General features: G+C 44.3%; 2 protein-coding genes across 2 annotated transcripts in view; both read left to right on the forward strand.

Annotated features, from left to right (window-relative positions):
- NUP133 (nucleoporin 133kDa) overlaps positions 1-12678 on the forward strand; it is a 53303-nt gene extending 40625 nt beyond the window's left edge. Inside the window, exons 22-26 of the mRNA XM_012660312.1 lie at positions 2070-2188; positions 3673-3753; positions 4600-4664; positions 7747-7835; positions 11935-12678. Coding sequence (XP_012515766.1) covers positions 2070-2188; positions 3673-3753; positions 4600-4664; positions 7747-7835; positions 11935-12071 — 491 coding nt within the window. The 3' untranslated portion in view covers positions 12072-12678. The remainder of the gene's footprint in view (positions 1-2069; positions 2189-3672; positions 3754-4599; positions 4665-7746; positions 7836-11934) is intronic.
- Positions 12679-19505: 6827 nt separating this feature from the next.
- Positions 19506-22427, forward strand: ACTA1 (actin, alpha 1, skeletal muscle). The gene is made up of 7 exons (XM_012660304.1): positions 19506-19598; positions 20452-20592; positions 20699-21023; positions 21189-21350; positions 21449-21640; positions 21774-21955; positions 22035-22427. The coding sequence occupies exons 2-7, from the start codon at positions 20464-20466 to the stop codon at positions 22176-22178; spliced, it is 1134 nt and encodes a 377-aa protein (XP_012515758.1). The 5' UTR covers positions 19506-19598; positions 20452-20463; the 3' UTR covers positions 22179-22427.
- Positions 22428-24958: the final 2531 nt, after the last annotated feature.

The following is a 24958-nucleotide window of genomic DNA, read 5'->3' on the forward strand; positions in this document are numbered from 1 at the left end:
AAATGATGGCAATCTAGTACCTCTTGTATTATCCTGGATAGAACTGGAACCCATTCTACTAAGTACCACAAGAATGGAAAAACAAGCACCACATGTATTCACCATCAAATTGGTATTAACTGATCAACACTTAAGTGCACATAAGTAGTAACATTCATCAGGTACCAGGCAGATGGGAGGGGGACAGAGGGGATGGGTATATACACATCCAATGGGTGCAGTGCGCACCATCTGGGGGATGGACACGCTAGAAGCTCTGACTCGGGCAAGGCAAAGGCAATATACGTAACCTAAACATTTGTACCCCTGTAATATGCTGAAATAAAAAAACTTAAAAAAAAATAATTCCTTATGCAAAACGTATATAGAAAAAAAACCACAGTAAAAAAGTAAGTTGTTATTCCACCTCCCCAGAGATAACTACTGTTACTGTTTTATAAATATCCTCTCAGTCTGTTTTTCTAGGTATGGAAATACATATAAATGTTCCATTTAATTTTTCCAAAATTGGGATCATGTGGAATGCTGCCAGGATTCGAATAAAAATATCTGTGCTTTGGTCACTCAATTTTCCTGTGACTGCTGTGTTTATGCGGATACATAGCAATTTTCACCCTTTTTCCTACAACCTAGCACATTCTCCTGGGCAGAGCCAGGTCATAGGCTGCAGCCTGGAGAGTTGATGGCAAGCAGAAGTCCCTGTCACCTCATCCAATGGAGATAACCCTTGTTAGTAGATTTGGTGCACATTTTTCCAGGTTTTATTTTTCTTGTGATATACTCACAATAGCTCTTAAATCATTTCCCTTTGCAAATAAAACCACAGTTGACCCTTGATCAACACAGGACTGAACTATATGGTTCCACTTACATGTGGATTGTTTTCAGTAAATACATTAGAAAAATTTTCGAAGATTTTCAGCAATTCGAAAAAACAGACAAACCACATAGCCTAGAAATATACAAAAAATTAAGAAAAAAGTATGTCATGAATGCATAAAATATATGTAGATAGTCTGTTTTATCATTTACTACCATAAAATATACACAAACCTATTATAAAAAGTTAAAATTTATCAAAACTTACACAAAGACGGTACATGGTGCCATTCCTAGTGGAGAGAAATGTAAACAAATATAAAATATTAAATTGAAACTGCATAAAATTAACTGCAGTACATACTGTACTACTGTAATAATTTTGTAGCCAACTCCTGTTGCTATTGTGGTGAGCTCATGTGATACTAATTATTTCCAAGTGAGAAGTTTGTCTCAACAGTAAATTGCGTATTACAGTAAAAAGTGATCTCTTAGAGTTCTCACATGTTTCATCATGTTTAGTTCAATACTGTAAACTTTGAATAACATCTTGGGACCCATACGAAGTGCCACTAGTGATGCCGGAAGTGCTCCCAAGAAGCAGAGAAAAGTCATGACATTACAAGAAAAAGTTGAGTTGCTTGATATGTCCTGTAGATTGAGGTCCACAGCTATGGTTGCCTGCCAGTTTGAGATAAATGAATCCAGCATAAGGACCATTGTTAGAGAGAGAGAAGGAAATTTATGTAGCCATCACTGCAGCTACACCAACAGCAGTAGTTAAGTTTTTGGGTAATCAAAAGTTATACTCAGATTTTCACATCCCTAACCCTTCTGCCCCCAATTGTTCATGGATCAACCATATACTATAAACTCTAGTGAGAAGAACTTCTGAGTTACCATAAAATAGGACTGAGAGATCCCACATTTGGAGAACTTATAGCTAATAAAATAGCCATCCGCTCTACAACTTCTTCAAGCAGTAGAATGTATTTCTTTAACAGTTCTCTCCCCTCCTATTTCTGGTTGCTGTGATAATTCACATTACTTGGATTGAATGGTGAATATGTTGTTAACATAATCAGCAATCAAGAATAAGTAAAATTAGTAACATTCTAAGATCATTAAATAGCAATGGGATTACCTTTAGAACTGTTGATTTTTTTCTTTTTAATTCAGATTTATTTGATGACAGCAAAAGTGAAAGTTCCATCATTCTCTTTCTCTCTCTCCCTCATCCTGAATACTAGAAATGGCTGAGCAGGAGCGCTTCCTATTGCACCAGGAGACTCTGCCTGAACAGCTGCTAGCAGAGAAACAGCTAAATCTCAGTGCCATGCCCGTGTTGACTGCACCACAACTCATTGGCGTATGTGCTTTCCAAATCCTTACATCGTTTCTTAAACTCAAAATATCATCACTGGCCTTGTAATATAGGTCCTAAGAGGAGCCATCTTTATTTCCTACCTTCCTGAAAACTTTCCCCCAGAAAGAGTTGTTGGAAGCTTTCCATACACCTCTGCCTGGTCCCGAAGGTACATACCTAGATGACCAGGGGAAATTACTTGTATTTCATTTTTCTAGTATAGGATAGATATGTACCATGAGGTAATTTTATTTCCCCAACACATTACTTTCCAGGCTCTTCTGAAAATATATTTATTGAAGAAAAGTAGTTTAAAGAACTGGATTTGCGTGGCCTGGAAGTGGCAGCCTCACCACTTTCCTCTGCAACCGGGCACATCCCTGAGGGCAGGCCTGAGTGTGGGCTGCAGCCCAGATAGGGTGGCATTGGTGTTAACGTACACCTGGCAGCCTTAATTCTGCTGTACTCAAAGCCAGATGATGGTGTAGGATCACCTTGAATTTGCCCTAATTATATGAAAAAGAAAGCGAGCAATTAAAAAACCTTAATATTTTATCCATTATTAGTAATACGTTTCCTGTAGTAACTGAGCTCACAACAGCTTCTGATAGAACATATATTTAATTTAGAAATCTGTGTATCACTAGGAGGGAAAAAAGTAGTGCCAATTTTACTTTGATGCACCGTCAATTTTGATAATACATTTCAATTTCAGAGATTATGGAGAAAAAAGGATGCTCAAGAACAATGAAATAAAGTATTATTTTTTAAAGCTTTGTAAGCCAATGAAAACAAGCCAATAGCTTTTTTCTGAAATGGTTTGAATATTGTTGCTGTTAAAGGATTATACATAATCTTTAAAAATGAAATTTGTTATATTGTAAATAGTTGCTGGAAAGGAAAGTAGGAAAAATTCGAATTGAAATTTTTAAAAAGAGAAGCATTTTTCTGATCATAAAGTTACAGGAAATTTGAAGAATACAGAAATGAATATGCAGTCAGTTATTATCTCACTAACCAGGGATAACCATTGGTAATATGTTGCCATGTATTTTCTTATCTTTTAAGTAAACTATAGACGAACTACATGCTTTATCACAGATCTCAATTTTTAAAACTATTTATAAAGGCAGCATTTCAAAAGCATTATAAGCAGTTTTAAAAGTGAAAGGGCAGCAATTTATTTCAAAGATTATGTTCAAAAGAATACTGAAATGTAGATACTATCTTCTTGATCCTTAATATAAATTTATTGACATTTAAGAAGTATGTGTACCAAGTTATGCAAATTAACTGGTTTAAGATATGCATTTTTAAAAAGACAGTTTATTGTGAGGTAGGTGGAATATAGTTTCCAAATGCGAGACTGTTCTTTATTATAAAAATACCTACAACTTACTTAAAAGATATAATGACTTCTTCCTAAATTTCTCTAGTATTAGTTACATGATTACTTAAAATAATCTCCTTATTTTAACTTGTCATAGCTATATATCTGTGAAGAAAACAGAAGAGCTAATGAATATGATTTCAAGAAAGCTTTGGACTTGCTGGAATATATTGATGAGGTAAGAAAGTCACTTGAGATGATCTCAGGCAACTGAATACATATATTAATAAAAAAAGAGGGAAAATACCTCTTTTAGTCAATCATGAAAATGTATTAATGAAAAAGGACTCTGATTGAGCCATCCTAAGTCTTAGAGTGAATATAGCCCTTTAGAAAAGCTGTTCGAGAGACTCTGTTTTCTCATCATTCTCACACATGCCCAGATGTCTTTTTCTGTGCCCAAATAAAAAAATGTTTTTCAAAAGTCCTGAGATATTTTTTCTCTTTCATTTATTGTCATTAGTTTTTGAATCTGATACATTGCTTTACTGATGTATTCTTCATAGTGTTCACTTTAAAAGAGTAGCTGGGACTACAGGCATGCGCCACCATGCCCGGCTAATTTTTTCTGTATATTTTTATTGTCCAGCTAATTTCTTTCTATTTTTTTTAGTAGAGACGGGGTCTCACTCTTGTTCAGGCTGGTCTGGAACTCCTGAGCTCAAACCATCCGCCTGCCTTGGCCTCTCAGAGTGCTAGGATTACAGGCATGAGCTACCGGGCCCAGCCCAAAACATAACATGTTAACTTTTATAATTACCTTGTTTAAAAATCTTAACCCTCTCAAGGTTCCTGATAAAATCAGATTATCACAGGGTAATCTGAAACTAAGTCACACAGATATTAATTGGCTTACTCTTCTAAGTAGTGTTAATATCTTTCAGCAAAGGGAATTTTTAAAAAATCACAAATTAAAGTAAAGCAACAATATTTATGCAGGATTAGGAGTTGATGTTACAAAAATTTAAGCACATATTTCTTTTAAAGTCAGGATTTAATCAGAATTTTTTGTTTTGCTATGAAGGAAGAAGATGTAAATATAAATGATCTAAAACTGGAAATCCTTTGCAAAGCTCTTCAGAGAGATAAGTAAGTTCTTATAGCATGGATCTAAGATACGGTTTTGGAAAGGGACTCTTCTTTAGCAAGTGTGTGAAAAAAACAGTTTTTCGTTTGCTCTCAACCCACAACAATCAACACAGAAGACTTCTGTGACCAAATGTGTGGGTGAGTTTCCCCCAGTCCCAAGCAAGCGGTGAATTCTGCAGCAGACACCAGCTGAGTGTCCTCTAATACATTTCAATTCTGACGCTATCTACCTGGAGATAGCATCAGATCCCATAGGTCAAGGGTTCAGTCCTACAAGACTGCCCCCTACTTCTGATGCTAATCTGTATCCCAGGTGGTTTTACCTGTGCTTCTGACTGACCAGCTACAAACTGGGGTTCTCACAACCCCCTCCTTGTGTTTGATTGATTTGCTAGAGTAGCTCACAGAACTCAGGGAAACATGTTTACCAGTTTATTATAAAGGGTATTATGTAGGATACAGATGAAGATATACCTAGGGCAAGGTATGGGAGAAGGGGTCCAGGGCTTCCATGTGTACTCTGAGTGAGCCACCCTCCAGGAACCTATGTTCAGCTATCAGGAAATTCCTCGAACCCTGTCCTTTTGAGTATGGAGGCTTCATTATGTGGACATGATTGATTAAACCATTGGCCATTGGTGATCAACTTAACCTCAGTCCTTCTACCCTCCCCAGAGGTTAGGTGGTAGGGCCAAATGTCTTAACCCTCTAATCCTGCCTTGGTCTTTCTGGTGAACAAGCCCCATTTTGTAGCTACCTAGAAGCTGGCAGCCTTTGGTCAATCATTAGAATACAAAAAGACATCACTTTGGAGATTCTGAGGATTTCAGGAATTGTATGCCAGGAAACTGAGAGGAAGACCAAATGTATATTTCTCAGTATCACAAGAAGATAATGGTATTATATGTGAAGTGGTTTTATAACCTCCTAATTATAACATATAACACATGAAAATGTTAATGCTTAAATTTGTAGTCTTAAATTTTTTTTTTTTTTTTTTTTTTGAGACAGAATCTCACTTTGTTGCCCGGGCTAGAGTGAGTGCCGTGGCGTTAGCCTAGCTCACAGCAACCTCAGACTCCTGGGCTCAAGCAATCCTACTGCCTCAGCCTCCCAAGTAGCTGGGACTACAGGCATGTGCCGCCATGCCCGGCTCATTTTTTTTTTTTTCTATATATTTTTAGCTGTCCAGTTAATTTCTTTCTATTTTTGGTAGAGACAGAGTCTCACTCTTGCTCAGGCTGGTCTAGAACTCCTGAGCTCAAACAATCCGCCCGCCTCGGCCTCCCAGAGTGCTAGGATTACAGACGTGAGCCACCGAGCCTGGCCTGTAGTCTTAAATTTTTAACTTAATGATTAAGAATAGCCTAAAGACTTAGACCACTAAGTCCTACGTATAATACATCACTACTTGTTTTTTAGACAGAGTCTCACTCTATCATCCTGGGTAGAGTATTGCAGTGGTGTCATCATAGCTCACTACCACCTCAAACTCCTGGGCTCAAATGATCCTCCTGCCTCAGCACCCCAGTAGCTGGGACTACAGGCGCACGCCACCACAGCCAGCTAATTTTTTCTATTTTTGGTAGAGACAGGGTCTCATTCTTGCTCAGGCTATTTTGGAACTCCTGACCTCAAGCGATCCTCCTGCCTTGGCCTCCCAGGGTGCTAGGATTACAGGCGTGAGCTACCACTCCTGGCCAATCACTACTTTTGATTTTAAAATTCAGACTGTTCCTTATTTTTGCAGAAGGTGGGCCAGTTGTGCCAAACAAGACTTGAAGCTACTTGTTCTTTAAAAAAAAAATAAATAAAAAGCTAATGCAAGTTGAGGGTCAGTGCGTTTTCTAAGTTATTAGGTAGTTCTTTCTCAAAACCATCTCCTTTTTACAGAGGAGGATTTCCATCTATGGAAATGGTGTTTTATGTGATGATTCAATGGCAAAGAAAGACTAAGAATAATCAGTTGTAGGAATGGATTCTTTCCAGGAAAAGAATTTTAAAGGGAGCATGGCTTGAATGGTTAAAGTCTTCTCCTACTCACAGTTTTTCATTTTCCTATGGTGAGAAATTACAGAAGAGGTATTTTTACTAAAGCATTTCTTTCCCTCCTCTAATCACTCCCAAATAGTTAAAATTGCTGCTAAATTTGGTCTTAGAGTCACCCTCTGAAGCATTAAGCTTTGTGCTGACGTGATTTCTTGGTCCATCCCAATCATACAAAAGGATGGTGTCGTTTTGACTGGAATACTTTGTTTTGGCTTCTCGTTTAAAAATTCTTAAGGTAGCATGTGGGATATATGCATTGATTACACAGCAGTGGTTTTGTGTGTTTCTATGTTAGTAGTAGATAGTCCCGACCACATAAGGAAAGCTCCTCTTCTTACTTTATACCAGATACTGGTTGCTACTTTACTTTTTTGAAAAACAGAATATGTTGTAATACATTGTAACTATTGCCTGTGCTTGGAAAGATTATACTTTGGGGTCCATACTAGATTTGTTACTTACTAATAAATTTTTTTATTTTTTTTGAGACAGAATCTTGCTCTGTCACCCCAGGTAGGGTGCAGTGGTGTCAGCCTAGCTCACAGCAACCTCAAACTCCTGGGCTCAAGTGATCCTCCTGCCTCAGCTTCCCGAGTAGCTGGGACTACAGGCGTATGCCACCACTCCTGGCTGATTTTTCTATTTTTAGTAGAGACAGGGTCTCGCTCTTACTCATACTGGCCTCAAACCTCCTGAGCTCAAGTGATCATCCACCTTGGCCTCCCAGAGTGCTAGGATTACAGGCGTGAGCCATCATGCCTGGCTAAGATACTTCACTACTTGGTTTTTGAAATCAAATACATTTTGGTTATATTGGGTGCTATCTGAGCGTAGCATCCTGTATCTAGTGTAGAGACTATTAAGTATATCAAACATTTAAAGCTCCTTTATTTAAATGATTTGAAATAGTTTCACAAAACTCAGATTCTCCATCCCCTACAGCCACCAAAACAACCACAATAGCAAACAGAAGTCATTTATTTCAGCTTTGTCGATGATTTCATTTTCCCCTCGTAATGATTTTGTTTTCTAGCTGGTCCAGTTCAGATGGTAAAGATGATCCAATTGAAATATCTAAAGATAGTATATTTGTGAAAATCTTACAGAAACTTTTGAAAGATGGTAAGTGGTTTGTTACTTTTGGAAATTATAATATCCCTTCTCAGTTAGAAATTATAGAATAATGGGATCTAAAATGACAGGGACATTTAAGATAAAACAGTATTATACTCAAAATTAGATTTGTGTACAGTAAAGGGAGGGCTTTTTCCCACCCTTTGTGCTTGGGGGAGCATGTAGCAAGGTGAAATCTCCCTTCCTCTAGCTCCCTTGGTGACCGCAGGGGGACTAAGTCACCATGCTGATTCAGGATGGATGAGGAACACCAGTCAGGACCGCTGGGGCACAAACATTATTGTGACACTGTATACTGACAGAAGTGATCATTTCCTTTTATTTTTCGGTTAACTCCTGTGTGAAGATTGAAAATTTGAAATAAGATATAAACTTTTTTTGTATATTCCCTACTAAATTGACTATACCATTGTTAAGAACAAACTAAAAAAATTGTTACAAATCCTTTTAGACATTAACATTCTAAAATTTAGTTTAGAAACAAAATAAAAAGAAACAAGGAGGGAGTATGTTTTGCACATATATCTAAGGCAGTGAGCAAAATTCCACTTGCTGATAAAGACACAAATAGGTAAAGAGGCTTTGATGGATGCCATGCTTGTTCTCGAGAGAAGGATGCATTTGAGAAGACTCACTTTCACCTCCTTTCATGCTACTGGGTACTTAAAATACGAATGTTAGATAAGAAATGAGAGAATTTACACACAATAAAGCGACTCATTTATTATGGAATTATTAGATGAAAATATGTGAAGCCAAAATCCAGGCAATATGCAAAAAAATAGACTAACCTAAAGTTTTATTTCAGCATATTACTGGGGTACAAATGTTTAGGTTACGTATATTGCCCTTGCCCCACCCGAATCAGAGCTTCAAGCATGTCCATCCCCCCAGACAGTGCGTACCACACCCATTACATGTGTATATACCCATCCCCTCCTCCCCCCTCCCATCTGCCCGACACTCGGTGAATGTTATTACTATATGTACACTTAAGTGTTGATCAGTTAATACCAATTTGATGGTGAGTACATGTGCTGCTTAAGGATACTATTTTTAATAGCAATTAGAAGAAACAAACTGTGACAAAAAGCTGTTGTAAATTTAGTCCTTTAAATGACTGTGAATTTTATTCATCATGTTGACATTTACATACATTTGAATGTTTTCTATACATATATCTGCCAGATACATTATTTCATCTACATAAAACATGCCCAGCCCATTGCCTGGCACATAGTAGTTGCTCAGTAAACATTTGTTCTTGAATATGTAGAATTATTTGCAGATTCAGAGCCCCAACTCCTCTGTACTTGATTCTGTTCCCTCTCCCCCTCTGCCCTGTGTTGACAGTCCTCCATTTTGGAGTCACCAGCTTAACCAAGTGACATGGAGGGGCCCTCAGAGAAGTACTGTGGAATTAACCATACAGATCCTGTTCTGAGGTAGAGAAGCAAACTCTGTGTGTTCCAGAAGCTTTCATTTGAGAGCCTGTCCACATTGATCTTCATGAATTACTTTTCAGATTTTTAGTGTCCTTTTATAGCTGATGCAATTCCATAACTAATTACTTCAAACTTGGTCTGACAGGATATTTAATGAGTGCTTTTGTTTTCAAAAATGAACAAGTAACAGGAAGCTTAATTAAACCTTTTAATTGTCAAAAAATAAAAATTAAAAATAAAATAAATGAAGGAATATAGCAAAAGGAAATAATCTTTTGCTTTTGCTGGAAAATACTTGGAATTCAGGAAGAGCAAAAATGTATCTATAAGGCTTTCCCTTTTCTTTAAAGAAATAATTGGATATGGTTGCTTTCTCTGCTCTTGTTAGAGATATTCTCCAGTTGAGCCTAATAGATTATTAGAATGCATTTGGACCCAAATCTGATGATTTTCCTAAAGTAGATGCTTGGAAAAGTGCCACAGAACGGAATTGCATATAATTAAGAATGTAGCACTGATATTTCAGGGTGACTTTGCAGGTTTTGCTGTTCTTAGTAGATAAAACATAGGTGGAAAATAGGCATGGAAAGTCATAGTTTTATAAAAATAATTACTAAATTTTGACCAAAGGACAAAAACTAATATTATAGAAACTCTTATATAAATAAAAATATATAAATAAAAGGTACATATATTTATTATAACAACATGCAAAAGACATTTATTTTTGGAACCTTTTTGATAATACGGCTTTCAGGTACAATAGTAAATGTTTTCAAAGGACAGATTCTGAAGGTAGGGAGATATATATCACCTCACATTATATTTCATAAGTTTTGATGGCCCAACATTACTTCAGCCTATGGGATGAATTCATCCTGCAGACATATTTAAATGACCACATGGTTTGTTTTTACATGTTACCTTATGTATATTATACATATAGCTATGGTCCCCAACCCCTGGGGGTCACGGACTGCTACAGGTCCATGGCCTGTTAGGAACTGGGCTGCACAGCAGGAGGTGAGCGGAGAAGCTTCATCTGTACCTACAGCCGCTCCCCATGGCTCACATCACTGCCTAAGCTCCTCCTCCTGTCAGATCAGCTGCGGCATTAGATTCTCATAGGAGCTCGAACCCTACTATAAACTGCACACACCGGAGATCTAGGCTGCAAGCTCCTTATGAGAATCTAACACCTGATCTGAGGTGGAGCTGAGGCTATGATGCTAGTGCTGGGGAGCAGCTGCAAATACAGGTTATCATTAGCAGAGATGTTTGACTGCACAATAAATGTAATGTGCTTGAATCATCCCAAAACTATGCCCCCACCCCCCACCCCCCAGTCTGTGGAAAAATTGTCTTCCATCATGAAACTGACTGACCCTCATGCCAAAAGGTTGGGGACCGCTACATATAGAACAAAAATGCACATATCCTTACATGGAGTTTAAATTTGTTTCTAGTTACCAATATTTAGCAGTTAAGAATGGTTCTTCTAAAAGTCATTTTCTGATTTCTTGAAAATCAGAGATCTGCCTACCCCAGACTAAATATTTACATGGCAGCAGTCAGCTGGAGCTGGGTCATTGGCTCTGAGTTACCAAGATGCCCCTTAGCTACCTGTATTCATGTGGACCCTGTTACCTGCCCAGCCTTTGCAGGCATTGGAGTTTCAAGCCCTGCTCTAAAGAAAAACCATCAGATATTAGGGCCGAACAGAAGGCATGCACTTTAAGAGTCAAATAACATGTTAAGTTTTTTTTAGAGAATTGATCTTTTAGAAATTAATGTGATGTCTTTATAAGTGTAATACTATTTTACAGAGAAAAAGTATTTATTGAAAGTGCTAATCATAATAAATGATATACAGATGTTTCAAATGTAGCGTCATTACATTTATTAACCCAGATTTTTATTGTATAACAATTAAGTACAAGAAAAATGATGCTGGGCATTTTGAGGATACGTTTTTTAAAAGCAGTATTTGATTTTTAGAACCTTATGGTAATGTAACAAATTATAAATATTATTTGCTTATTAATTTAAAAACTTCCTCCAGTTTTCTTTGTCAAATGAGAAAATTGTATATACTTTTTTGTAGCTACACAGATCTCAGTTTAGTCCATTTAGTTAGTGTTCATTGGCTTTCCAGCTCTATGGATGAGCTGTGAAGAAATAATTCTTTTGCCTATCTAATTTTAGACTTAAACTGTAATACATTTTGAGATACTATAGCTAGCTTTCATAATAGTGTTTCTCTACTACATTTATTCCCCAAATAAGAGGACATGTAATTGTTTGAAATACTTGTTTTCAAGTTATTATTAGTTAAAAACTTCCACATTGATGGTATGTGGGAAAAGATGAAAACCTTTCCAATCTAATTAAAGACTTTAAGTAGAATGGCTATTTTGACCACTAGGGGGAATAACACTCAAGAAGCAGCCTCTGAAGAATGTCACATTGTTAGACTTGAAAGTATGTTTGACAGATGGAAGGAATTTAGAAGAGAGTGTTTCCCAAGAGCAAAGTGACATTATATTTTAAATAGAAGCACGGGTGTTTTTATCATCAATCATCTTAATTCATTTGAGAGTTTTATAAAAATAAAAAACGAGTTTTTGTGTTTATGTTCATAGGCATTCAGCTCAGTGAATACTTACCGGAGGTGAAAGACCTACTACAGGCAGATCAGCTTGGAAGCTTAAAGTCCAATCCTTACTTTGAGTTTGTTTTGAAAGCAAATTATGAATATTATGTTCACGGACAAATGTAACTTTTTCTAGAAGTGGTCATTGTTTCTGAAATTTAAGTGTGTCCTTATAAAAATTTTAGGCCTTAAACAATTAAAAGTTTGTACAATTTTATAACATGTATAGCTGAGTTTTTTATACTTTGTAAGGAAGCTGACATTAAATAGTTACGTAACAATAATTTTGGTTTTCAGTTATGACATTTTGTTTCCTCCTTTTTTCCACCTGAAATTTGTTACTTGTTTTTTGTGTGCTTGTTAGCATTTCCTTTCACTCTCACTTGGTCCAGGGCTCTGGTATCCTTGTCCTAGTTCTGGCTACTTGTATGTACAAATCACATGGAGCTTTTAGAGTTTTTGTAACTCTAAAAATTACAAGATTGTACTAGATTGTCTCTGAAATTGCTGTGACTCTGGATATTGTGCACCAAAGAGAATCTAGTGTGTTTGGTGACCAAAATAAATTAGGGCTAATGGGAAATATCTAGTAAGATAAATGTCAAAATTTTGCTGATCTATCATGGGCCAATAAACCAAAGCAGAGAGGGCCTAACTCATATGAGCTTGATAACTGATGAATTCATTGGGAACATTTAAAATTTTTCTACATAAATGAGTATTAATGAAAGTATTTTAGTGAATAAAACATTTATGTGGCCTTCTAACCCATCTCTAAATTACATTGATAATAAGTGTATAATATTAGGGCTAGTTGTAACCTTTCAGTCTGGGGATTTGGTCAGCCTGTGTCTTTTCAGAATGATCTTCCCTGCACTGCAGCTTTGCCACGTCTGCCTAGCTAGTCGACAGCACGAGAGATGCTAGAAGCCACTGTGCGTTTTCCTGCTGTGGCGGTTGATGGGACTGAAAAGGTAGTGTTCTCTCAGAGCGTCTTTGTCCTGACAGTCTCATCACACAGGGTTTATCTGGCTTTAAATAAAAACCAGAGGTTGCACAGGGAGTTGTTGGCATGTTCACAATTTGGCCCAGTTGAATGCTCACTGACCAGTTTGCTCCAACAGCTGAAAAGGTCAGAAGTTAAACGTGGTGAAGAGAGTCCGGTTGCTGGTCTCACAAAGTGCAGCCATGATGGCCTCTCCATGGCAGGCTGGAGCGTGTTTGCAAGAGCAGGTTAATGGAACTGTTTACATTAATCAAAGGAAGGAAATTAGCAGCCTGGCCTTTCTCTCTTTGCAGCTTTCGTGTTCGGACAGCATTAGGGTCCAGGGTAGGAATATATTGAAGGATCTGAGAGAAGTTAGGAAGAGCAGCTTGTTGGAAGGCCAATAAGAAACCACGGAATACTTGTGTTATGAAACGAGGCTCTGCTTTTACATAGACATTAACTATCAGTGTTCAGTTCTCACTGTCTGACGCGGTCAGGTGATATAATTGCTCTGGGGACACACAGGCTCCTGCCATCTTCTTGTGCCACCACAAACCTAATTATCCCTGGTGTGACAGGAAAAACCACAGGAAGGCCAATCTGATAATGCCCTGGACCTGCAGATTTCGTGGATGTAGAACGAGTGCTGTTATGGTGTGAGGTAGAGTCATCTATTTTGAGGGAGGAAAAGACTCACTCTTCTAGCTCTATCTCTTATAATCAGTACTATACACCCAAATGGTTGGCTTTTTAAAAATTATATTAATAGAATTAAATTAAGACCTAGGGTTTTGAATATTTTTCTCTTCTAAATTTAAAAAATTGGTTTCACAACATAAGTCTTTATTGAAGGATTATAAATGATTTTTGTGTAAGTAAAGTAACTGATAAAAACTATGTGGGTGCTGTGTGACATATTTTCCACGGGAGGAGACACTTTACCGACTTGGAAAAGGTTCACATCCACCCCTGTCTTTGCTGCTCCGAGAGTCCCAGTGTGGGGCCTTGACAGGAAGGCATTTTGTATCTTGAGCAGAGGAAAGTGTATAGCGAGCATGTGTACGTGTTTTGAGGATTTGCGAACCTAATTGTGTCAAGGATTATGGCAGACTAGAGAGAGACACAGTAACAATCCTGACACCTCTGCTTGGGGGCTTTTGTTTTTAGAGATTGGATTGTGTTTCTTTTTTTACTTTGTGGTCAGAATAATAGTTTTCCAAACATATCACCTACCAAGCATACTAGGGACTGTCTGTAGGAATTGGGGTGTTTGGCACAGCTCTTTGAAGCAGACTGCGTTCTCCAGTACCGACAGCTCACTTCTTATACTCTTATAATCCCACACACCTGGACTTTTTTTTTTTTTTTTTTGAGACAGAGTCTCGCTCTGTTGCCCTGCCTAGAGTGCCGTGGCATCAGCCTAGCTCACAACAACCTCAAACTCCTGGGCTCAAGCGATCCTCCTGTATCAGCCTCCCAGGAGCTGGGACTATAGGCATGCGCCACCATGCCCGGCTAACCTTTTCTATATATTTTTAGTTGTCTGGCTAATTTTTTCCTATTTTTAGTGGAGACGGGGTCTTGCTCTTGCTCAGGCTGGTCTCAAAGTCCTGACCTCAAGCTATCCTCCCGCCTTGGCCTCCCAGAGTGCTAGGATTACATGCGCGAGCCACCACGCCTGGCCACACCTGGACATCTTGAGGTGAACTACAAAAATAGTGGTATAGCCCTGCCTACCTGTTCCTGGACATTTTATCCTGAGAATGCCCGAAGAGAGAATAACTTTATACATTCCTGTGTAAAAAGATCCACTCATTAAATACCGAAGTACATTTTTTAAAATGTGTAATTCTAAATTTTAAAAAATACTGTAGAAAATGAGAATCCTATTTAAAAAAAAAAAGACCCCTGTAATCCCACCAACCAAAAATAACTTCGGTTTCCATTTTGAAATATATCTTAGAATGTTTTGGACTTTGTAACCTACTTTTTCATGTGAGTTTGGGAGCGTTTCTCTGTGTCCTCAATTCACTGTTCCTCAGCTTTTTTTTTTTTTTTTTTCCGTTATCATCCCTCCTAAGGACCCTTTTTAGATGGTTTCTCCTAATCACTTCCCACCCCAATGAAAGCTTAACACCACAGACCTACCGTACTGTCTTTTCATGCACTGTGGTCTTTGGAGGCCATAAATCATGACAATATGTAAGTTTTTTTCACTCCCTAAGAGCCAATTTTTGTCCCTTTCGAGAATGCACATCTGAAATATTCTTCAAAATATGAATTTTAATGACTGCATAATACTGTACCATATGGCTGGACCACATTTAACAGCCCTCACGTTTCTTTCTCTCAGTCTCTCTCAAAAATTAAAATGTGGGTTGTTGAATGGTTCTTGTTGCCATTTTAAATAATGCTAGAATAGATCTTAATACAAAAATCTTTGTGCACTCCAAATACATTAGAGATGCCTGACTGTCCCTGTTGAGTCATGGTGATGTTGCCATGCATACAGTGGGCATTCCCAGTAACTTCAATATTCTTTACTCAGCTTGTAGTGGAAAATTCCACTGCCAAGGCTCCATCCCATTGTCTTCCCTAAGCAGCTATAAACCGCTTGCAACAACTCCTGCTAAGGTGAGATAAGACAGGAAGACATTCCATAGGAACTCTGTACCTGGAACTAAGGTTGCTCCGGACCCTGCCCCCGCTAAAGAACGACCTCATTGTAAGTATGCCCCACTTCCTCACTCATTAACTGTGCCCCAAGCAAAATGTATAAAACACTGCTACGTTCTTTATTCGGGGCTCAGAATTTGGGAGGAAAATCCCCCTGAGCCCGCCGGCATATATAAACCTGTTTTGCCATATTTCTGTGAGCGTCTCCGTTTGTTCCCGGTCAATTCTGTTGTAACAAGCTCTCCTGCTACCTCGCCCCTCATACCTCCTCCAAACCCTTGGTTGCTAGAAGAAAGACATGGCATCATGCCGAATGTTTCTTACTTCCCATGCACTTGCCGACCTAGTTTCAACCCTCTAGTCTTCAGGAATAGGTGGTATTGTCAGTTGAGAATGCTGAGTCTTTGTGGAAGTGACTTGCCCAAGGTCACACAGTCAGTCAAAGGGGAAGGTAAATCCAGATCTGCTTGGCTCCAAAAGGCAAGCTTCTCACCGATTCATTACACTGGGTATAAAAAAGATGGTTAGAGAGGGCGCACTGCTCCGTTCGGCTCTGGCTCTGAGAGATGGCCACGAGCGAGAAGGCCAGCTTCGGCAGGAGGAAAAGCGTACAGAATCCAAGCCCTCTCTGCGACTGCCAGGAGTTGACTCAGCATTTTTAGATGTGTGGTTTGTGAGGAGAATAAGTTTGTTTTTTCCTTCATCCGCCTGATCACTGGAGTGTTTCTGACTTGGAGTATAGCCAGCCAGCCCCTCGCTATTCTATTTGAGACGGTAGGTGATAGTTGCTGGTGGAGCCATGACTTTTTATCTCACTGGAAAAGATCCGCTGAGGGTCTGTTATGGTTCTTGAACCATACCCGGTGCTGGGGAAGAGGAAGCATAGAAAGCAGTCCTTGCCCTGCCCTGGCCACTCCTAGTAGAAGGACAGCCCAAGCCCCTGCTCCTCCGCTGGCTACTGAGGGACCTGGACTGTATTAAGCCTCAGTTTTGTTTGTTTGTTTTTAACTAGGATGAATAGTACCTATCTTTACCTCTGGACAGTTAAAAAGATTAATTGGAACATGAAAGCATGTCATAAAGTGTTTACCAATTCATGTTTAAATTGTCAGGGGAAACACCATAGAGAAGGGTGAGCGGGAGCAGGGTCTGGGTCTGCGTGCAGAGCTGAGGGGCGGTGAGGGCAGGGAAGTGTGAACTCACCGGCTTAAAGAGCTGAGGCTGCACCTGAAAACTTAGAAGCAGGCACTCCCTGTCAAGCACGCCCTGTATGGCTGACCTTTACTTAGTGGCGGTTCTCAAAAGGCTGTGCGGCAGCAAGGGCTTGCTTACTCAGGGAGAGCGGAGCTCCGCTGTGCTCCCGCAAAGCATACGTGTATGGAGACGAGGCTCTTCCCCCCACGGGTTCAGCCTGTTCTCTAAGCCAATGGGAGTTCAGCAAGACCAGAATGGGACTGAGGGTGGCCCATAGTGACCTGTCAGGGACTATTTAAACCAGCCGCAGTCATGTGGGCAGAGAACAGATGTCTGGACCGGCCTTCTCAGGGTCTGTCTCCCCAGGGTTTGCTGTCCTAGCAGAGATCTCCATTAGCCTGTGAGGGTTTTGTTCACAGTCAGCTTTTAATAAAGTGTTTGAATCTAACAGACTCAGCTTAGAAAAGCTTCCCATAGGAGGAAAGGTAAGAGTTTAACTGAGCAGGAATTTTGAAAGATAATGACAATGCCATTCTCCTTCATAATGTCGACATGCGTTTAGGTGTCAAGTGAATGACAGGACACTTCTTCCTATCTCCAAGGCCCAAATCTAAGCTATTTCCCTTAAATTAAATACAGTGCCCTTGCCAGGTGTCTCTAAGACCGACTGACACAGGAGAACACGGCATTAAAAATGAAATACAGCTCTGTCAATCATTCACTTACTCTCCAAAATACTTGGAAAAGCTAACTATGAAATCACGGGAGCCTTTATACTCACTGCATAGGCCCCATGTGAACCAAACTCCTTATTTTTTAATTGATTGATCATTTTTAGGAAGATAGTATTTTATTCTCTAAAGTACCTTCTTTCATACTCGTTTATTTTTAGGCAGAGCTGTGTGATGTGGGCTACAGAGGAGGGTCACATATGCTTTATATCCCCCTTTTAGAGAATGCACACCTGTCCCAGCTGCTGAGTTCCACTACCAAATGTGAATTGCCACTATTTTGGGAACACTTAAGCACATCAGAAAAATGAATGGTTCCGTTCTGGCCCACACCACATCACTGATGTACCCCCTGAAAGCATGTCACTGAGTTCATCACAGAAGATTGTCCTCATGCCTTCCACAAGGTTAGAACTGTTCTTCTCCCGGAAAAAAAAAATGTATTGAGACAGGCACCAACTGGATAACCTCCCCTGACCTCCACTCCACCTTACCATAAGTAGATCCAAATCCTTCTAGAAAATCTGAAAGGCATAGCCCCATGTATCAGTGATATAAATAGAACCTGCAGCAAGCTCTGGTAGGTGATGACTCTCCAAGGTGGACTGGAAGCAGCCCGACCTTGGCAGACATCAGCCTCTAAATATAAAGATGAGTTTGTTCAGCCTTTGTGCGGGGGAAAAACTGCTACCTATCCTAGAGTGCAGTGTCCTTGTCCTCTTTACTGGGAGGAAGGACAAAGCTTCATCTAGTAAGAGAGCCCCTCACCCACTTCCACCCCCATCGCGTCCAGGTCTAGCAAGTCTCGTGTTCTGACCCTTGTCTTTCAGCCCCAGCGGAGGACACATGTAGTGGAGGACACAGGTAGTGGGCGCCCCAAGGAGGTAGGGGGGAGGGCACTCAGCTCAGCCCACCTGGGACCGGTCTGTCCTAGAGGAAGGGAACCCCTTCCCTCTCTGGGCGTTCCGGAAGGTGCCCGACCGCTGACTTCCCGTATTTCACCCCTTGTTTGGGTTCCTATTCAGACCCCCAAGCCCCACGTGCGCTACCAGGAGGAGGGAGCCGTGTCTTGGGAAGACTGGAGAAGCAGTCACTGCCTGAGCCTCAGGCAGGGAAGGCAGGGGAGACCTCATTTCAGGAGCGCCTCCAGCGCCCGCGGCGTGTCACCGCGGGGACAGCTCCGGGTGCCCTGGCTTTGCGCCTGACAGTACCAGAGCCGCCGCCCAGGCCTATCCCCGGGAGTCCCCGCGCCTCCTCTCTGCCGCTCCGCCCTCGCCCTCGTGTCCCGCCGCCAGTTGTCCTGCGACAGCTGCAAGCCCTCCGGCCGGCGGTGGCCCTCTGCGGGGGGGGGGGGGGGTCGACGTGGGTCAGGCCCCTGGACTGGGGAGCACGGGATGGGGAGGGAGAAATGGAGTTCGCGGGGCGAGAGCCTCTCCGGCCTTCCCTGCCTGAGGCTCAGGCAGTGACTGCTTCTCCAGTCTTCCCAAGACACGGCTCGCTCCTCCTGGTAGCGCACGTGGGGCTTGGAGGTCTGAATAGGAACCCAAACAAGGGGTGAAATACGGGAAGCCAGCGGCCGGGCACCTTCCCCGAACGCCCAGTGCGCGCCGCGTGGTCGGGGATGGGGAGGCCAGTGGGACAGGTGCAGCTCCCAGAGCACAGGCGCACTCCATGACCCTCGCGCCACCCCAACCTCTCGTGTGGGCGACGGGGCCGGGTTGGGAGGGGCAGACCAGCCAGGGAGACACTCCATATACGGCATGGCCCGCGTTACCTGGGCCTAGGCCAGCCGGCTCCTTCTTTGGTCAACGCAGGGGACCCGGGCGGGGGCCCAGGCCGCGAACCGGCTGAGGGAGGGGGCCCTGGTGCCCAACACCCAAATATGGCTCGAGAAGGGCAGCGACATTCCTGCGGGGCGGCGCGGAGGGAGCGCCCGCGGGCTATATAAAACCTGAGCTGAGGGACAATCGGCCACCGCAGCGGACAGCGCTCAGTGAAGCCTCTCTTCCTTCCCGCGGCGACCAGGGCCCCAGCCGAGAGCAGCAGGTGTAGCAACCCGCCCAGGTAGGGCGGGAGTGGGGAGCGTACAAGGGGGACAAGGCGCCACCGAGGGGAGCCCGAAGGAATCCGCCGCAGAGCCCAGCCGGCTCACCTGAATAGCCCCAGGCCTGCGCCCTGCGCTCCGTGCCTCCTCCCCAGAGCCACACGTGCTTTAAAGAAGGGACGAGACAATCAGCCTCTGGAAATTAGACTTCTCCAAATTTGTCTCTAGCCCCTTTGGGCTGCTCTACCTGGCATTTAGGGTGTGCCTAGAGAGGGCAACGGTTTTGCTTTAGTTGTCCAGAGGGCAGTTCCTTCCAAAGGGGCGGTACTGCCATTCCGCTCTTGGTTCTACAAGTGAAAGGGTCCCTTTCTAATTTTGAAATGTCGTGGGGGTCTGTATTGCAGAGGCCATTCCTCCCTGGATGGAGTGCCAAAGCCCTTCCCAGGGGCGTCTCCTTCCACTTCACGCTGGCCCAGCGAGCAGACAGCAGCTCAGGCCTTAACCCCCTGCTTGACAGATATGGCCACCAGGGCGCAGACAGGATGGGCATTGGCGACTAGCTGTTGGAACAGCTGGCCTCCAGGGAAGGCAGAGAGGTCTTGGGGAACATGTACACCTGGGTACCGCAGGGTGGAGGATTTGTCAGTGTGATCTTGCCACCTGTGCCCCTCTTCCCAGTGCAGAGCAGCCTTGAGCGTGGGCGAAGCTCGGGTGGGGGCCCATGGCCTCCCCTGGCAGGATGTGCGTGGCGGGGATTGAGTGTGTCCCTAGGTCGCTACGGAGGGAGGGCACTTGGCCGGCCAGGCCTCTCCTCCCAGGCTCCTGCGCTGATGCGCCCTGCCGTGCGTCTCCACGGTCTCCCTGTCCTTGCAGAAACCAGACACCATGTGTGACGAAGACGAGACCACCGCCCTCGTGTGCGACAATGGCTCTGGCCTGGTGAAAGCCGGCTTCGCTGGCGACGACGCCCCTAGGGCCGTGTTCCCATCCATCGTGGGCCGACCCCGCCATCAGGTCAGGCTGCCCCCTGCGGAGGGAGCCCTGTCGGGGGTCCCTGCCTAGCCCAGCCCCGTGTCACCCAGAGCTGTGTTAACGTGTGCGTGGGGTCTCCGCTCCGCAGGGCGTCATGGTGGGTATGGGTCAGAAAGACTCCTACGTGGGCGACGAGGCTCAGAGCAAGAGAGGTATCCTGACCCTGAAGTACCCCATTGAGCACGGCATCATCACCAACTGGGACGACATGGAGAAGATCTGGCACCACACCTTCTACAATGAGCTCCGCGTGGCTCCCGAGGAGCACCCCACCCTGCTCACCGAGGCCCCCCTCAACCCCAAGGCCAACCGTGAGAAGATGACCCAGATCATGTTTGAGACCTTCAACGTGCCTGCCATGTACGTGGCCATCCAGGCCGTGCTGTCCCTCTACGCCTCCGGCCGTACCACCGGTGAGTGCCAGCGGAGCACACGGCCGGCCGCGGGCTGAGCGCCCCCACCCGGCGGCGGCCGCCCGCCCCTCCCCCGCGCCCTAGGCCCTGAGCGCCGGTCCGGCCTCGCTCCCAGCAGCAGGGCCTGCCCGGCCGGCCGCTCACTCGCTGTCCCGCCCGGCACAGGCATCGTGCTCGACTCTGGCGACGGTGTCACCCACAACGTGCCCATCTATGAGGGCTACGCCCTGCCGCACGCCATCATGCGCCTGGACCTGGCCGGCCGCGACCTCACCGACTACCTGATGAAGATCCTCACTGAGCGTGGCTACTCCTTCGTGACGACAGGTACGCGGCGCCCCGGGCACCCTGGGCGGGAGGACTGGCGGGCGCAGGCCCCGGGGGCCCGGCGCTGAGGGCTCCTCTCCTGCTTCTGCCCTCCGCAGCTGAGCGCGAGATCGTGCGCGACATCAAGGAGAAGCTGTGCTACGTGGCCCTGGACTTTGAGAACGAGATGGCAACAGCCGCCTCCTCCTCCTCCCTGGAAAAGAGCTACGAGCTGCCCGACGGGCAGGTCATCACCATCGGCAATGAGCGCTTCCGCTGCCCGGAGACGCTCTTCCAGCCCTCCTTCATCGGTGAGCCCCGACCGCAGGCCCCTCGCGTCCTCCCGGGTCCCCGCTATCCCCGCCACGCCACCGCCCCGCGCCAGTCCCCTCCGTCCCGCCATCCCGCGCTCCTGCTCACGCTCCCCACCCCCGCGGCCCCCAGGTATGGAGTCGGCCGGCATCCATGAGACCACCTACAACAGCATCATGAAGTGCGACATCGACATCAGGAAGGACCTGTACGCCAACAATGTCATGTCGGGGGGCACCACCATGTACCCTGGTATTGCAGACCGCATGCAGAAGGAGATCACAGCGCTGGCCCCCAGCACCATGAAGATCAAGGTGGGCGGCGGCCCGCACCGGGTGCCCGCGGGGTGGGCTCAGGGGTGCAGCCTCCCCCAACACGACTGTTGTCTTGCAGATCATCGCCCCGCCTGAGCGCAAGTACTCGGTGTGGATCGGCGGCTCCATCCTGGCCTCGCTGTCCACCTTCCAGCAGATGTGGATCACCAAGCAGGAGTACGACGAGGCCGGCCCCTCCATCGTCCACCGCAAATGCTTCTAGACGCCTCCAGCTCCGCGCGCACTCTCCCCAGGACGACAGATCTGCTCGAGCGCAGGCGGCTGACCTTGAGCCGCTGCGCAGCAACTTCGTAACAACTTACGTTGCTGCCACCACAGTCTGACACAGTGTTTATAACGTGTACATACATTAACTCATTTTACCTCATTTTGTTATTTTTCAAAACAAAGCCCTGTGGAAGGAAATGGAAAACTTGAAGAAGCATTAAAGTCAATCATTCTGTTATGCTGCCCAAAGTTGTTTGCTGTGTTTATTTGCCGGGGAGGGACCCCCATGCTCCCATCCTCTCAAGCCGCTTTTCGCAATACTCCAAATGACTGTGCTCCTGAGCAGAGTTACGTCTTCCCGCGTTCCCTCGCCGTCTCCCTCTGGATCAGACCCGTTCCCAGACACTGGCAGGCCCGTCCTGGCCCCCGTGGCCTTCATTGCCCGCCCTGGCCCGCCCTGCCCTCCCCGCGGCTTGCGGGGGGCGGTGTGTGTCTTCCTCCGCCCGGCGCTGCGGGAAGAGGCGTCGCCGGTGCCCGGGGCGTGGCGGGCGCTGACCGTGGTGCTGGGCGGGGAGCTGTCCCTCAGAGCGAGCCCCGCTGCACCTGCGGTGTCCCCTCCTGAACCTCCAGCTCTAACGGAGAGGGTTGCGTTCGGCATTTAAAGCACCAGTTTTAATTTGTAAGCGCAGGCAACCACTTTCTCTTCGAAACCGGAAAGTCCTTTGCTGCGCGCGCGGGCTGTGCTGGCATGAAGAGCGCGCTTCCCGCAGAGCCCGCGAGGGCCAGGAAGGGCCTGGCCAGCGCTCCAGAAAGGACAGCGGGTGCTGCGCGGCAGACACGGAGGAGAGCCAGCAAAGAAGGCTCTGGAGCGTGGGAGCTGACGCGGGCACCGGGAGAACAGGTCACCCAGGGAGGAGGGCACCTCCTTTAGAGGCACAAAATATATTAACAGAGTCTGAATTTCTATGGGAGAGTACAATGCCCATTTTTTAAAAAGTAGCTTCATATTTCTCAGCTAAGGTTCTCAAGAGCAGTGGCCCCTAAATAAACAGATTCTCCCTCAGAGAAGATAATAAACCCATTTGGGAATAAGTGTAGAGGTAGAACTGACCTTACAGCTATGTTCTGTGCCACAAAGTCACGTGTTTATTCCTCCTTTTCTGGACTACTGAAAAACTTCAGAAATATTTGAGGCCTCCGAGGTAGTGATTCTGTCAAATCCAGATATCAAGAGAATTGACAATATAGTAAAATTTAAGATTTTAATAAAACGAGTGCATGATACCACGTCCACTGAAAACCATTGTCCCACCCAGGGTGGATGAAGGTTAAAAATGGGCTATATTCTGAAGGTCTTTCAGAGGAATCCCGCTTTTGTTGACAAACACACACAGACATATCTGATATGATAATACATAAGCATATTGATAGTACTAAATATACGTAGGCATATCTGAGCAAGCACAACACGTATATACACAGCCTGAATAATTTGTTCATGCAGCCAGCAGCCTGGTGAAAGGTCAGTATTGGATAAGTTAGCTGGCTGTCATGCTAAACATTTTTGTAATCACTAGAACCCCAAATCACATAATTGGGATTTAAGTAAGATATGTAAGGAGGTAATGACCCATTTCTCCAGTAATCATAATTGGCAAATGACTCATAATATTTTGGAACTGACAGAAGCTTTCCATATAATCTGATAGCATTTCCTCAAGCACCAATTTTAAAAACCTACTTTTGACATCACTCTTCTACTAAAAATAAGCGCAAAAATTATGAATTATGTGGTTTCACTGGAAATACACTAAATCTAAAAATGACCTGTTCTGACACTTCTCTGAAAAGAAAGAAGCATCTTACATTGTATTAGTATTCCATGTCTTTCCTACTCTCAAATAAAAGGTTATGACTATAGATAGTTGGCAAATTGTGTTACCTGTGTTAGGTCTGAAAGAGGATTTTTCTGGTGTGGTGTGGCAGAAGCAGCCACAGGTTAGCCTGACATGAGTGAGGAATAGGGGAGGCTTCACCAAGGCCAGCCCTATCACACAGGAAGCTGGAGGGCTTATCACCAGGTGAAGGAGCCCTGAGCCCTCAACTGACCCTGCCTCCCTTATCGATTTCTTAATGCTTATCCTGATAGTGAGCAGTATCTGGGGGTGATGAGTAAGCGATGAGCAAGTGAAAGGGAAATTTTGAAGGGTGCAAAGATGACATTGGTGGTTCTCATAGGTGTGAATAGAATCAGGATTGCTTTCTGCATGATAATCAATCGTTGGGGTTTCTTAAATCTTCTCACTCTGCAAAGAGGTGCTGGTCCCTGGGTTGGCCTCATGAGTAGTGCATCCCTTATACATCATGGGGCAAAGGCAACACTGACCCTTTGGACCCTTATCCCACCCCACCTTCTCCAATTTCCTGCATGTTACCTGCATTAGGTTCTTCCGGCTGCTGTAACAAAGTACCACACAATGGGTGGCTTCGAACAACAGGAATTTATTCTGTCATGGTTCCGGAGGCCAGAGTCTGAGATCCAGGTGTTGGCAGAGTCCTTCTTAAGGCTTTGAGGGAGCATCTGGTCCATGCCTCTCCCCCAGCTTCTGGTGGTTGCCAACGATTCTTGACATTCCTTGGCTTGTAGATTCCTCACTCCAATCTCTGCCTCCATCGCCATGTGGCCTTCTTCCTGTGTGTTTCTCTGTGGTTCATATGGGTTTCTTATTCTTCTGTTAACCAAAAAAAAAAAAGCCAAACTCTGTAAAATAATTT

The sequence above is a fragment of the Propithecus coquereli genome, unplaced genomic scaffold (genome assembly GCF_000956105.1).
Source record: "Propithecus coquereli isolate 6110/MARCELLA unplaced genomic scaffold, Pcoq_1.0 Scaffold66, whole genome shotgun sequence".
Classification (NCBI taxonomy): Eukaryota; Metazoa; Chordata; class Mammalia; order Primates; family Indriidae; genus Propithecus; species Propithecus coquereli.